The following is a 15,209-nucleotide window of genomic DNA, read 5'->3' on the forward strand; positions in this document are numbered from 1 at the left end:
GTCTGTTGGCAGAGTCCGAGCAAGCCCCCAGTCACCAGAAGCAGTCATAGCAGCACACACACATCATGCACAGAAGAGTATCTCAATGCAGAAAACAAGTCAAGCTCATTTTCAATCTGTGCTGACCCTGGTGAGTGTGCCTTCACTCCACATTTGATGAGTCATAAGCTGCTCATGAACCTCCTCTACACTGTGATCCCCAAACTAGACGTACACAGTTGGCTTCTCACAATACCTCATGCAGACTCTCGTTTGCTGGACAAAACCCCGCTGTAAGGTGAGGGCTGGTGCGGCTGGCATTTTACCCTCAGGGATTAAATAACTTGCAAGTGAGGGAGTTGGAACCCTGATCAGCCGTCTCTAACTCAGCATTCTTGCCATGTAAGGGTAACTTGTTCTTAATTGTTCTAAAATTACAGGTCTTACTTTTCCCTTGTAAACACATCCTTGTGCAATCACTGGCTTCCAGGAGTAATCATCAGTTAATTTCTGGTGGTCTAACACCCACGCCAAGTCAAATTCCTCCCATGTATTCGTATAATTACTATCTCCTCTGGTGGGTCCTAGATTAGTTACATAGCACCTTAATAGGCCTGCACACTCTGATACATAGAGTGTCATGCAAATGAGAAAGCTGATATAAAACAAATTGCAAAGCTTATGTAACATTTCAGATTGTTTATAAGGTATGAGCTAAACATGTACATTCAAGTGTCTCAGAAGAAATTGTCTCTTATACTCCCTATGGCAAACACAGAAGGGTTTGATTCAATAGTAACAATAAAATCTCACCTCTAACATATTTAGTTAGTAAATACTGTGAAACAGAAAATATTCTTGCCTCCAGATAACGCTCTGCAGAGAAAAGTACTTCATACTATTCCTTTTAGTCATGCTTCTCCTTTAAGCACTCTTAGCTGAGTGAATCCCCCCTTCTTGGGATAGGGACACCCTGAGCACCCGTGCACAGCTCACCTTTCTGGGGACTTGGCTTCCTGAGGCAGGGAAACGGAGGAGGCAGTAGTGGGGGGTGCCCCGGGGCCAGCAGATTGCCTTGCGGTGTGGTAAGGGTTGTTACCAAAGTTGGCATACCTGAAAAGTGCAGAGGTTGGGGGTGGGGAGGGGAGGAAAGAGAAGTCAGTAGATGAAATCATTTTAATCTGCGCAAGAAAAGGCAAATCTAGAAATGCTGCCACCGTCCGTGATGATTCTAACCCAAAGAGGTTTATAACTGTCTCCGTATGATCAGTTCTCAAGTTTCCCAAAGCCCAAAACCTAACAGGCAGCACAATTTATAGAACTCAGGTTTTCAACAGTCTTCACAATTCCTTTTTTTAAAGTGCATGTGAAAACTGTTTGCTAACATATTTCCATTTGAAACATGAAGATTTTTCTTGCCCCTCTCTTGCTTTAGAATCAGTATTGATGCCACTACAAGTCTGTAGAAAACACCCAAAACACCCTAGGTTGGAATAAGGAAATACCTTACTAAAGGTTCTGCTTTAGGCATTTTCCAGTCAATTTCACTGATGAAAACTGATGCCATCTTCTGCCTAGTGATCAAGGCGCAACTGTCGCCAAGCCTTCCGGATGCTCCTGGCTCTGAAGTGTGCGCTCCTCCCAATGGTTCAGGTCCCCTGACCCCAAATCAAGGCGCAACTGTCGCCAAGCCTTCCGGATGCTCCTGGCTGTGAAGTGTGCGCTCCTCCCAATGGTTCAGGTCCCCTGACCCCAAATCACAGTCACTAAGGTAACACAAGCTTTGATGATATGTCACGCACCTGCGATAGGCTATGCTTCAGGATCTATAAAGTTTTAGAATTTTCCTTGTGTTTTTCAGAACAGCTGTCACTCAGCGGTTAGCTATCATCACCTAGAGAATTCCCAAGATGCAAATCACTAAGTGCAGACTGTGCCTTGAGGCAGACTCTCAAGGTGCAAACAAGCTCTGTGGAGGCGGCCTCTCAGTCCACACAGCCTGAACCAGCTGCAGACAGAGTATTGGGTCTGAGGGACCACAAAGGTCACTATGGAGTATGTGTACAAGGATTTCTTAATTAGAAGGAATCCAATCCAACTCCCGGCAAAAGATACTGGTACAAAACCTTTTGGAAAAGAATCTGACTTCAAAATGTGTTTATCACTGGCCAGGACAATGCCACTTCTGGGCCATGATCATGAGGAGACAACCTTATGGCTGTTTATCAAGATCTGTACCAAGAGTATCACTGGAGCATGGATGGATAAAACTGGAAACTACTCAAAGCAAGTGAAACACTGCAGGAACTGCTATGGGGGCAGGATGTATTATTCACCAGCAAAATATTATATGATCATTAAAAACGATTCCCAATTCTGTGACACCATTGATAATGTCACCATATAGGCTAAATGGATAGAACACAGAGTGCGATCACAACTGTGTAAAAACAGTCTCAAAACATATGTATAGGGCCCAGCGCAATAGCCCAGTGGCTAAATCCTTTCCTTGCACCAGATCCCATATGGACCTCAGTTTGTGTTCCAGCAGCTACACTTCGCTTCCAGCTTCCTGCTTGTGTCCTGGGAAAGCAGTAGAGGACAGCCAAAGCCTTGGGATCTGGCACCAACATTGGAGACCCAGAAGAAGTTCCTGCATCCTGGCTTCAGATTGGCCCGGCTCCAGCCATTGCAGTCACTTGGGGAGTGAACCAGCAGATAGAAGATCTTTATCTCTCTCTCTGTAAATTGGCCTTTCCTAATAATGATAATAATAATAACAAATAATAAATTTGCTTTTGATTTTAAAAGCATTTGCACATGTACAAATGTAAAAGATAAGCATTCTACTTTTGTAAGATTTATTTATTTTTATTAGAAAGTCAGATATACAGGGAGGAGGAGAGACAAAGAGGAAGATCCTCTATCTGATGATTTACTCCCTAAGCGGTCACAATATCCAGAGCTAAGCCAATACGAAGCCAGGAGCCAGGAGCTTCCTCTGGGTCTCCCATGCGGGTGCAGGGTCTCAAGGCTTTGGACCATCCTTGACCACTTTTCCAGGCCACAAGCATGGAGCTGGATGGGAAGCGGGGCCATTGGGATACAAACTAGCCCATACGGGATCCCAGAGCGTGTAAGGCGAGAACTTTAGCTGCTAGGCTACTGCACCAGGACTAAACCATCTACTCTTAAAGAATGAAACCTCAATTTTTAGTAATACATTAATTATAACATAAAGTGAAATATTTGTATTCCCCAAGTCCATCCTGCACCGCAGACTGTGGCCGGCTTGGCTGCTGCTCTTCCCTTAATTATATATTTGGCGTCACATGTCAGGTGAGTGCTCAATATCAGGCTCTCCGCCAGGCCAAGGGAGACACAGCACACTCCCACTCCACTGCCTTCTGTGAACCAGCACCTTTAGGAGACTGGTTTCTGGGCCCTGGTTTTCTCTTTAAAAAAATCAATATTCCACAAGTCCAACAAGATCATTGCTTCTCCAAGTTAAGTGTTGGTTGGATGTTCTGGATATTTCAAGAGGGACCTGGGAGCCACAAGCCAGGGAAAAGGCAGAACAAGTAAAGGATGAAGGCAGATGAGAAGGCCGAGCTAAGGAGCAGAGAGGGAAAAATCAGAATGGACAGCTCTGTGATGATGTAGAAAGAGGAAGCTGCCAAGAACCCCTGGGCTCTCCAATGAGGTCTGATGTCACCTGCCTGTCACACGTCCAGGCCTCCTTCCCTGATGACCTGAACTGAGCTTGTCCTCTTGCCACAGCAGCTGCAGCCACAGTGGCCAGCCTGCATTGTGTTTGAACAGGTGTACTTTGCTAAAATTACATCTAAAGGACATTACAGAACTAAAACAAGCAGAATATTGTTTTTCCTTCTTTGGTTTGTCTAGTATTTAAGCAGTTAATTTCAATGTCTCCTTGTTTGTACAATTTTGTTTCTCAATTTCAGCCAAACTAACTGGATCACACAGTTTGGTGATCAGCACCTTTTGGATGGTAGAGAGAGCACTAGGGATGGTAATGGGTGTGTATGGGTGTATGACTAACACACTGGATCTTCATCTCCCACCCCCGTAATGCTTTCCATTACAGCCAACTACTATGTAGTCAAATCTATGGCTACAAAAATCCTGGAAACCACCGTGAATGAAAATTCAATAAGTACACACTGTTTTTGGGCAGTTTTCAAACTGTTGTCAAGTGTCTAAAAAAACAAAATCCTGTACACTTTACTTAACCTAAATCAATCCTTATATACAAACACATGGCTGTTGCGTGCAGCTTGGGTGACTAATACTGGGTATTTAAATGTGATTATCAAAAGGTCCATGGAGATTTAAATCACAAGTTTTGAGGCAAAAACTCTGAAATCCAAGGACACAAACAGTCCATGAAAAAGACTGCACAAATTTCAAAAACTTTGACCCCAAATAAACTGGTCTCTTAGCTCCTTTTTCTTTGAAATTTGTAGCATTTGCTTATCTGCTTCCCAGGCTCCCACTTCCAGGATTCTCAGTAATAAGAAAGCTTGGAAATTGCATGTGGGGAGTGGGAGTTGTGAGATCAGGAGTTCCCTATCAGAGGTTCACCATCACAACAAAGTTCAGGACCACCCCAATGGACAGCTGTCCCACTGCGAAGGATGAGAATGCCAAGATAGCCTTGTTTTAGTCACAGGTGCAGCTCCTAACTTGTCTATACTGTTCTTGGAAGGTGCACAAGTCATACTGGATTCACCCTGTAAAAAGGGTGTGAATGCACCTGTACAGCCAACTAATTTTCTACAAGAAAACTGAAAATAAGCAAGGGAGAAAGGTTATTCTCGTCAAAAAATACTGTTGGAATAATTGGATAATTGCTTGCAGAACTAAGAAACAAGATCCCACCAACTCTCACCTCATGTAGAAACAACTCCAAATGGATCAAAGACCTAAATCTGCATCCAGAAACCATCAAACTATTAGAGGAAAACATAGGAAACACTCCACAAAACATAGGTCTAGGCAAAGACTTCTCAGAAAAGACACCAAAAGCATAGGCAGCCCAAACCAAAATAAACAAATGGAACTACATCAAACTAAAAAGTTACACATACCAAAGGAAATGGTAAGCAAAGTGAAGATGCAACCAACAGAAGAGGAACCAAATCTTTGAACACTATACAACAGAGAGAAGTCTGATATCTAAGATATCGAAGGTATTATGAAGAGTTTCAGAAATTCAACTACAGCTAAATAAACTACCCTGTTAAGTTGGGGAGGTGGAAGTGGCAAAATGGTTTAGTGACTAAATGGTTGCCTTAGGGAGTAAGCCAGCAGATTCAAGAGCCTTCTCTCTCTTTCTCCTTCTCTCGTAAATCTACCTTTCCAATTAAAACAAATAAATCTTTAAAACAAGGGGGGAGATAAGGACATGAACAGATATTTTTCAAACTAAGAAACTCAAAAGGCTAATAGACACACAGAAAAAAAAATGCTCAGGCTCTCTTGCTATTGGGGAAATTCAAATAAAAACTACACTGAGATCCCACCTAATTCCAATGAGAATGGTCTACACACACACACACATATTTTAAATTTTTAAAATAGATTTATTTACTTTTATTGGAAAGGCAGATTTACAGAGGAGAGACAAAGATATTCCATCCACTGGTTCACTTCCCAAGTGGCCGCAATGGCTGGAGCTGAGCCAATCTAAAGCCAGGAGCCTCTTCCAGTCTCCCACACAGGTGCAGGTCCCAAGGCTTTGACCCATCCTCAACTGATTTCCCGGGCTACAATCAGGAAGCTGGATGGGAAATGGAGCAGCTGGGATATGAACTGGTGCCCATATGGGATCCCGGCACACGCAAAGCAAGGATTTAGTCACTAGGCTATCACACCAGGTGAAAGAAAGGCCTACACTTAGAAATCAGCTAATAAAAACTGCTGGGAAGGATGTGGGGAAAATGGTACAGTACTTAACTGCTGGAGGGATTGTAGACTATGCAGCCTCTATGGAAGTGAGTATGGAAAGTGTTCAGACAACTAGAACTGACCTATCATATAGCCCAGCTATACCAACTCTGGGAATATATCCAAATGAAATGAAATTCCTTATGAGAAAGTGACCAGCAACCCAATATTTATAGCAACACAATCCACAACAGTGAAGTCACAGAAACAAACCAGCTGCTTGCTGACAGATGAATGGATAAAGAAACTGTGGTACATTTAATCTATGGAATACTAAGCAACCACAAAAAGAATGAAATTCTCTGTTTGCAATTAAACAGTCCCAATTAGAGACCATCATACTTAGTCCCAAAAGGAAATTATATCACATGTTCCTTCTGATATAAGATAGCCTCTATGCTAAGTACAAAATAAAGATACATACATAATTAAATATGTGCATATATTCTCACAGATAAACTGCAGTTCATATGATGAAGAAAAGCATACTGGGAAGTAAAGTTACTTTGCAGTATGCATCTCTACTACTGAATAAAAATAGGACTCCCATTGAAACATGTAAATATATATCTGTACAGTATGATACTAGTTTTCAACCTTTACCTATACCTACCATGTCATGATATATTTAAATAGCAGAAAGTTAACCCTGTAATTGTTACCAGAGACCATATGACTGTGACAATTCAGGGGAAAGTGAAGAGAGAGAAATAGGAGGAAGAAGGGAGAATTTGTGTATCTGCAAAACTGTATCGCAGTAAGTAATATACTTGAATAATTAGCAAAATGGTGTCAATGATTCCTGCAACCAGGAATGTCAGACCTGGATGAGACCATGATGAACTTGTACTCCCAAGTGGGTCAGACTCGGTTCACAGCTTCTGAGTGTAAACAGGTCTGACTTCGTTTACAGCCATTCACAGAAGCAGAGGAATTGTACCTTCAGGCTCTTGGCTTCTCCATCTGTTGCTCCTTAGGATGGGTCAGCCAGAGCTGCTCCAAGGTCTTTCTCCATTGTCCTTCCTGCCTCTCTTTCTGCAAATGCCTTCTGCTTTTGAGAGAGAAAATACTGACCAACAGGCTGGGGTGAGGAGAGGCACTGCCTTGAGCTCTGAACTTCCAGGCTGCCAGGCAAGGCAGTAACCAGAAAGCCTCACTCCTGGGGCACTGCTAAAGAAAAGCACAGAGCGAGGAAGCTGCATTTCAGCTCCCCATGGACCAACTCCTGAGCAAGCCCCAGGACTGACCTGCCTCTCCACCTACTGGCCAGGCTGACCCCAGAGTGAGGCTGTCATCCCCTGGCCACACCTTGGCCTGCCTATTTGAACTGAAACATCAGGTCAGATCCTCTTTGTGATTGAAATGTGGTCTCATTTGGCCTGAGCACCAGCTTTGCACTTTCTGCAATTCAATCAGCAAAATCTGAAGCCCCAAGGTTTTGACAAAAATAAACACCAGGCACATATACATGAGACAAATTACATCCTTTACAACTATTGAAATTTATGACTTAAAAAGAGCCATTAAAAATAAAACACTACCTCCCACTACCAAGTAAAAGTGCTGAACAGCAAATTGCATGATTCAGTTAGTTTGGCTGAAATAGAGAAGCAAAACTGGACAGGCTTTGAGGCACTGGAATTAATTGCTTAGATAAAACCAAAGGAGAGAAAAACACATTCTGTTTGCTTTCTTTCCATCACATCATTTATATGTAATTTTGAAACTTCTCTCAACGTTTTCAGGAGCTGTTACTTAGCTACTATGATGATTATTGTAAGATAGGCATGCCAGCTGAGTGATCAGGCACCAATTTCAGACTCTCCTGCTCCAGGAAAGTACCACTGAGTCAGGGTGCGGTGAAGGACAGCCACACCGGCAGGTAGGAAAGCACCTGCTGAGCATTCCCTGCCAGACCCAAAGCACATCCCTCCCGCTGTTCCTTCTCCAAGCTTTGTAAGACCAATTTAAGTTCTGTTACATAGTGGCATGATATAAAGTCCCCATTAGATGACTCACAATGTAATGGTATATCAGCTTAAAGAAAATTGCAAGCATTTTTTGGAAAGAAAAATGTGTATGTTAAAAAGCCATGGAACAGGGGAAGAAAATAAGTACACCCACCTATTGGAAGAGGAATCACAGTCTGAGCCTCCAGTGTTTCTCTTCCAATAGGTGGGTGTACTTATTTAATAATGTGTGTTCAAAGTTACAGAATAGGAACAGCTGTTGCTAAAGGAAGGAAAATTGTATTCACAGCAGTACAAGGCAAGACACAAAGCATTTTTTTCTGTGTTCCACAGGTCACAAAACCTTCCCCCTCCCCCACCCCTCAAAATGAGTGGAAAGAGATTCGACACACTGTGTCTATATTGCATATGTTATATGTATATTATATATAATATGCATATAAACTTACGTCTAAAACTCAGTATTAGCAACTGTTGAAACGAAAGAGCCCTTTCATTCTATCAGACAGCACTTTTTTTTCTGCAGCTTATCTAAATACTGATCACCTGTTAGTGGCTGGAGAGTGAGTTACAGCCCTCACTGCTCTCTGACAGTAACACACACACACACACGCGCACACACACGCACACACACAGCGAAAGCCAAGGCACAGGAGATGCTGAGAAGTCTGTGCACATCTACCTGCTCTCCTGCTGGGCCTCCGCTTCCTTCTCCTTGGTGTTCAAGGGCGACTCCTCAAAGTCATAGGAGAACAGGTGAAAGGGGCTGTGTGGCACATAGGGTAGCCGCTCTACGGTCGGTGATGTTTTTGGGAAGCCAGGCGTGCAGGAGGGGGGCCGAGCAGCCAAGGCAGGGCTGGGGGGTGATAGGAGGGCAGGCCGGACAGCCTCAGGCACCGAGGACCCGCTGCAGCGGGGGTTCCTCATCGTATTGCCAACTGGAAGCCAATTTTCCTGCAAGATGGCACTGGAGTCGGCTGGAGGGGCAGAAATCTGGGTAGTAGCATCCTTTCCAGAAGGGCTGTGCTCAAACACAGAGCAGGCCTTGCTGCTAGCCCAGGGCAGAAGGGAAAGGAATGGAAGTGGCAAGGGAAGTGGGAGAGAGGGAGAAATGGTTAGAAAAGAGAGCAAGACAGAGGACAACCCACCACGGTGATGGGTGCTTCCTTCACAGCCCAGGGGTTCTGGGACTGCAGCACTAATACCCAAGGGTCCAATCACTCCTGGCACCTGGGCTTGCCTGGCTGGGGTGAGACTTAGAGCAAGGAAGTATCTCCCACAGCAAGTCTGGCGTGGGGAGGGCATTCTTTGCAGCCCCCAAGGCTCCTCTGCCCCTGCTGGCCCTGCTGGTGGTGCAGCACCTGGAGGGCTACACTTGGAGCTTCATTTGTCTTGGTCAAATAAATGATTCAGCCTCCAGCTAAGAAGCCAGACCTTGAGAAAGAGGCGTTTTCAAAAGCCATCAGCTTTTATAACTGAAAAATGCTAGGACAGGGCCAGGATAATGATCACAATTTCTGCCCATTTCACATTCCTACCACTGAACCCATCACATCCAGACTGCTCCAGGCAGGCCCATTTCCAACACAGTTTTCAGTTACAAAAAAATACCAACATTGTAACTACACACAAACGCCACATACATGCACATGTATGGTAATTATGAGTAGTGATGGATACATTCATTAATCAGGTTGTGGTAATCAATCAATGTATAGACATATCAAATGACCACACTGTAAACCTTGTGTACAATTTTTATGTGTCAATTAAGTGTTATTAAATGTAAAAGAACTTTCCATCTACAGTGGATTAGCCTTGGACACGGCAATATTTTCACACATACCTTTGTAACTTGAGAATTTATGCTAAGATGTGTATTTTTCAAAATCATAGTCTTTCTCCCCAGGCAAATGACTCCATAGCACCCAGTTGGGCATGGAATATGAGCCGTCACTACAACTGAGAACTCGTCTGTGTATACAGGTAGCTACCCTGGGCTGACGGGTAGATGGAAGGAGACCATGTCACAGGGCGCACAGGTGGGAGCACACCGCCTTGTCAAGCCCACAGCAAGGGGCAGCAGAGGGAGCTAAACCGACAGGCACCAGGCCACTCTTGGGTCTTAGAGCTTTCTGTCAGAAAATAAAGAGCAGGCAGATGAAGGTTAATGAACACCTGAGTACCACGAAGATTCAGCTTTGGTGCTTAGTTTGTAACTGCATTGCCTAACGAGTCGAACACAGGGTGCCTCGGCCTGCACAGCCAGATTCCCAGTGAAACACAGCATATCACCATAGGAGCCCTTCAAAAGTTGCCCTTTGTGGCCACACTCATCCATCTGCATTGGAGGTGCTGGGCAACATGAGAAGCTGAGAGCTTCGGTGGCTCTGGATGGGACAGAACATGCATGGTTAAGTCTGCAGAGCCAAGATGGCATATTCATTGAAGGTCCACACAACCTCCTGTGGCTCTTTATACACCTAAAATACTTCTCTCCCATCGTGCACCTAATTATCAGTCACTAGTCTCCAGTCCAGCAGATCAGCACAGGCAGGGGGCTCGACGGGACACTGTCCTCTTGCTCCTCAATTTGCAATGCAGGCTCATTCTCTGCCAATAGCTCACTTCTTTCGAATTGCCCCACCCTGCTGGCTTCTAGGGCACTTACAAAGGAAAAAATGAAAACATCACTGGTTTGTCAGTTTGACTAGCACTCTGAGACCCCTGATGGGCAGCTTGACAGAGGAGGCACCTAAGGCAAAGAACCCCATTGGTCATGAAAGTGGCAAGAGGATGAGTTCTCCCAACCCAAGAGATCTGGTTTATTTGTACACAAACACTAATGGTAAAAATGTCCATTTGTCATAGCAGTCAGTTAAGAGGGAAATCAACTCTACAATGTTTTGAATATTAGAAAATTAAATTACCGTGAGCAAGTCTTACTTTTATTATAGAAATGCTACGTTGGAGAAAATATGTACAAGTGTCTGCAAGGTGCTTGTGTCTACGTCTACTGGCTGAGGATGAAAAGTACGCATCTGATTGAGATGAGCAGAGGCCAGCAAACTCCTCAAAGAGCTGCAAGGTTAATGCTAGCTTTCCTGGATATGAAAGAAAATGCTAGAAATGTTGTGCTATGATGTATGGAGTGTAAAACATTCCTAATCATTTGGATAGAAAAGTTGAATTGTGAATACAGTAGCTATCCGCACATTTCAGTTTACACCATACTGGTACAATTAGTAGGAAAAAGGGATCACACAGAAGTTGTATTAGAATGTGAAAATCATTTCAGTGGAGACAAACCTTTTAGTCACTGTCAACTTGGTTGAGCTAAAGCACTCAGTGAGAGAGAGAAAGTGGGAAGAACACTTATTATTCCACATAGTATGTTTGGGAGGTCAGGAGGATTGGAACACCAATGCAGTTCTCACAGACAAAGTGCTCAGTGAATTCTCCAATACTCAATCCTGCAGTTCCATGTGTGGGTAAGGAAAGGTTCACTCGGTGTGCTAGGGACAGACTGGCCATTAGCAAGTAGCCTCAGACTGTGCACATGCGCATGAGAGGGCCCAGCCCTCAGTACCTGTCCTTGCCCTGACATTGGGCATCGTCCTCTCTCTCTTCCTCTGAATTGGGCTCCGTGACTGGCTGCTCCTCTTCTTCCTCCTCCTCCTCCTCCTCTTCCCTGAGATGAGGTCAGACAAAAAAAAAAAGAGAGAGAGAGACACACACAAAGAGACAAGATGGAAAAAAGCAAGATGAATATTACAGACAAACAGGAAAGTGAAGCAAAAACAAAAAAATAATAATAAAGAAAAAGAAGACCCAACTGGTTGAAACAGGAAAGAACACACAGTTGTTGGGAGACAGGAGACAGTTCCAAGATCAGGCACTGAAAATGCAGAGTGGACATACACTAACACAGCAGAGGCCAGACCTGTGTGTCACGTTGGTTGAATGCTGCTGCCCTGGACCACCCATGTGCCATTCAGAGAAGCTTCTGGTCAAGGGTAAGCCTCCTGTAGTTTTCCTCATCCATGAAGAGCCATTCATACAATGTTCTTGGCGATGAGTAGCTGCTGCAGCAACCACAGAGTTGTACATCTTCACCCCCTGGTTAGACTGCCTTCAGGCCAGGCCACGCTGCCCTTGTGTAAGCTCCATAGTGGATGCGGGGCTGTGGCAGGCCACTCCCTCTCACTCAGAGAATTGGTTAAGTAGCAGATTCACCCACAATGGAAAGGTGGATGGAGTCAATTCATGTCAGTTTCTGGATTTCTCCTTATGTGTCCAAGGAGATTCACTAAGAGGATGCCATGAACTCACTAGAAGTGCCTAGTGGATGAAGCTGCCTGTAAGCGAATTTCATTCAAGAAGACCAGAATTGAAGGCAAAGCGGGAGGGAGTGGACAGCAGTTTCCAAGTTACTTTCACAGCTATATCTAGCACTTCTGAATACCCAATCTGGCCTTCCACCAATGGGGAACAATGAATTCTCATTTTTGCATGTAGTAGTTTAAGTTGGGTTTTATTCTTGCTGCTTGACAAATACAGTCTATATACTTGGGCAACAGAATCATCACCTTCCTTTGGCCTCTATGGCTCATCAACTTCTGACTTGAATCTCCAGTTATTAGAACACCTGCTTAACACCCTACTGACCTTCTCAACCCCTCATCTACCTGAACTTCAAGTTCACCTATTTCCACATAGCTCCTCACACTCTGAATCTCATCACCAAACAAGATGAGCATCCCTCTTGTAAGTCCTGCAGCCAGCCCTCCCATCCACTTCCCACAACCCCCTCTTGACCCCAGCCTCTACTACCAAAATTCTTCCCCAACGTTCCTTGGGGAATGGCCCAGCACCTTCTGATGGACAGTCCTTACAAATTTACCATTTCTCAATTTAGGAATCAGTTTTCCAAGACTTTGAACTCTTGTCTGCTATCCTTTAGTATTTTATCCCCTTTTTACTGAAGCTCAAAATACACATAGAAAACACCACAAATCACTGGCTGTTCACAACATAAGAACATTCATCCAAAAAAAAACAAAAAAAAACCCTGTAATTCTCCATTCTCATTGTTTCCCTACTCCATGTCATAGCACATACAGTTAGTGAATTCTACTATTTCTTTAAAGGCATACTCAGTCTAGCTTTTTGCTGAATATGACACCTGGCAGACACACCTACACTGATACGTGGACTTAGAGATCAAGTCTTCTTACTGCTATAGGATTCCCTTCTCACACAAGTATGCCACAGTCTGGTTATACACTCTATTATGGGTGCTTAGGTACTTTCAGGTCCAGGTTGCTGTAAATACTCAAGTGAGTATCCTCTGGTCAATGTTCGAAAATACGACACTGCAGAATCTACTTGGAATGAATTTCTTGGACCTAAGACAGACCAGGGTTCACTGTTCTACAAACTGCCAGTTTTAGTTCCTGCACAAATCAACATTTCCATATCTCACATTCTGGTTGTTCCACACCCTTGCCAATATCTGACAGTATTTTTTTTTTTTTTTTGCTATATCGTTTTGCCACTGGATTCGTGTGTACTAAGATCTTCCTGTGGATTCTTTTGTTTTTTTCTGGTGAATGAAATAGGCACATGGTCATACTTTAATGTCTGGATACCCTCTTTGTTGAAGTCTCCAAGTACAGCTGGTTTCCTCTACCAAGAATATTCAGGGAAAAACTGTGTGCAGTGAACCTGCACACAGTTTTTTGTCATTATCCCCTAAATGATACAGTATGAGAAGTTTACATTGAATCCGGCATTATAAATAAGTTACAGATGAGTTACCAGTATATGGGAGCAGGTGCACAACTTTTGGTGTATAAAAATGCATACATTATATACAATGTTATATTGTGTATATACAGCATTGTATAGAACAACTTGAATATCCATGAACTTTGGTATCACGGAGGAAGGAATGGGAAAGAGAGCCTGTAACCATTCTCAGAAATGCCGAGGGCTGACCGCATACTAACTGTTTATTTTGTAAGCATTTTCAAAACGCATTTTCTCTTGATTTAAACTTCCTTCTATAATTGGGAGACAAGTCCTCATGCTTATAGATGCTGTAAGTATCTTCTTCTCTGGGTAGTACGAGGCTATAGACAGGAGTGTGGAACTCCATCAGGGTCTCAGGTGGCAGGGGCCCAAGCACTTGGGTCATTCCTCAGTGCCTTCTCAGGCACATTAGTTAGTAGCAAGCTGGATCAGAAGTGGAGCAGCCAGTCCTGAAACAGTGCTTATGTGGGATGCTGTCATTTCAGGTGATGGCTTCAGCTGCTGTGCCACAATGTCCCCATGAAGCTTTTTTAATAAAAGGAAGCTGTTATTCTTAACAAAGTCCTATTTGCTTTTCAATGTATGGTTATTTTTGTATCCTTTTAAGAATGCTTTCTCATGTCACGGTCTTAAACGTATTTCCTGTGTTGTCCCTAACATGCTTCATCACCCTACTGCTCACATGCAGATTTGCAATTTAGCTGGGATAGATTTTTTTTGCATGTGTCATAACACAGATGGCAGATAGTTTTTTTTCACATGGATGCATCGGTTTCACAGAATTTGATGGAAAAGGGCATCTTCTCTCCACTTAGTTTCACCATTATCGGTTGTGTGTGTAGGTATATATGGATATCCATACATATGTATGTATGCACATACACACACACAGACATATACATGCAGTGCTTTTTCTCAGCATGGTCAAGTTTTTTTTGTTTTTATGAACACTTGTTTATATATTTGTTTGAAAGGAGATGGAGGTATGATTCTGACTGGATCAGGGTACCTCTACCAGAGAAAAGTAGTCCAGGGAACAGTGAGGTCAATGCTGCTCTCTCAATGCCAGAAATCACACAAAAGCTGACTCGGGCCGACCACTTGAACTAACAGGCTAAGCCACTGCCCATAGGGCCAGCGATCCATATGTGTACCAGTTTGAGTGCTCCCTGCTAATGGCCTGAAGGCAGCAAATGACAGCCCAAATCCTTGGGATGCTATATCCATATGGGAGCCCCAGAAGAAGCTCCTGCCTCCTAACTTCAGACTGGCTCATGTCTGGCTGTTGCAGCCATTTTAGGAGTGAACCAATGGATGGAAGATTCCCTCTCCCTCTCCCTCTCCCTCTCTTTCAAATAAAAAGTAAGGAGTTGTCACAATGGCTCAACTGGCTAATCCTCCACCTACAAGCACCAGTGTCCCATCCAGCTCCCTGTTTATGGCCTGGAAATGCGGTGGAGGATGGTCCAAAGCCAT

At 43.7% G+C, this 15,209-nt stretch overlaps 1 protein-coding gene across 3 annotated transcripts in view; it reads right to left on the minus strand.

Moving 5' to 3' along the window:
* FHOD3 (formin homology 2 domain containing 3) overlaps positions 1 to 15,209 on the minus strand; it is a 434,575-nt gene that overhangs the window by 113,383 nt on the left and 305,983 nt on the right. For 2 of the 3 annotated variants that reach the window (XM_058676902.1, XM_058676901.1), the window contains exon 11: positions 976 to 1,092. In XM_058676902.1, coding sequence (XP_058532885.1) covers positions 976 to 1,092 — 117 coding nt within the window. Of the gene's footprint in view, positions 1 to 975; positions 1,093 to 8,601; positions 8,968 to 11,508; positions 11,611 to 15,209 lie in introns of all 3 variants that reach the window. The other variant, XM_058676900.1, reaches the window with a different exon arrangement.

The sequence above is a fragment of the Ochotona princeps genome, chromosome 18 (assembly GCF_030435755.1).
Source record: "Ochotona princeps isolate mOchPri1 chromosome 18, mOchPri1.hap1, whole genome shotgun sequence".
NCBI lineage: Eukaryota > Metazoa > Chordata > Mammalia > Lagomorpha > Ochotonidae > Ochotona > Ochotona princeps.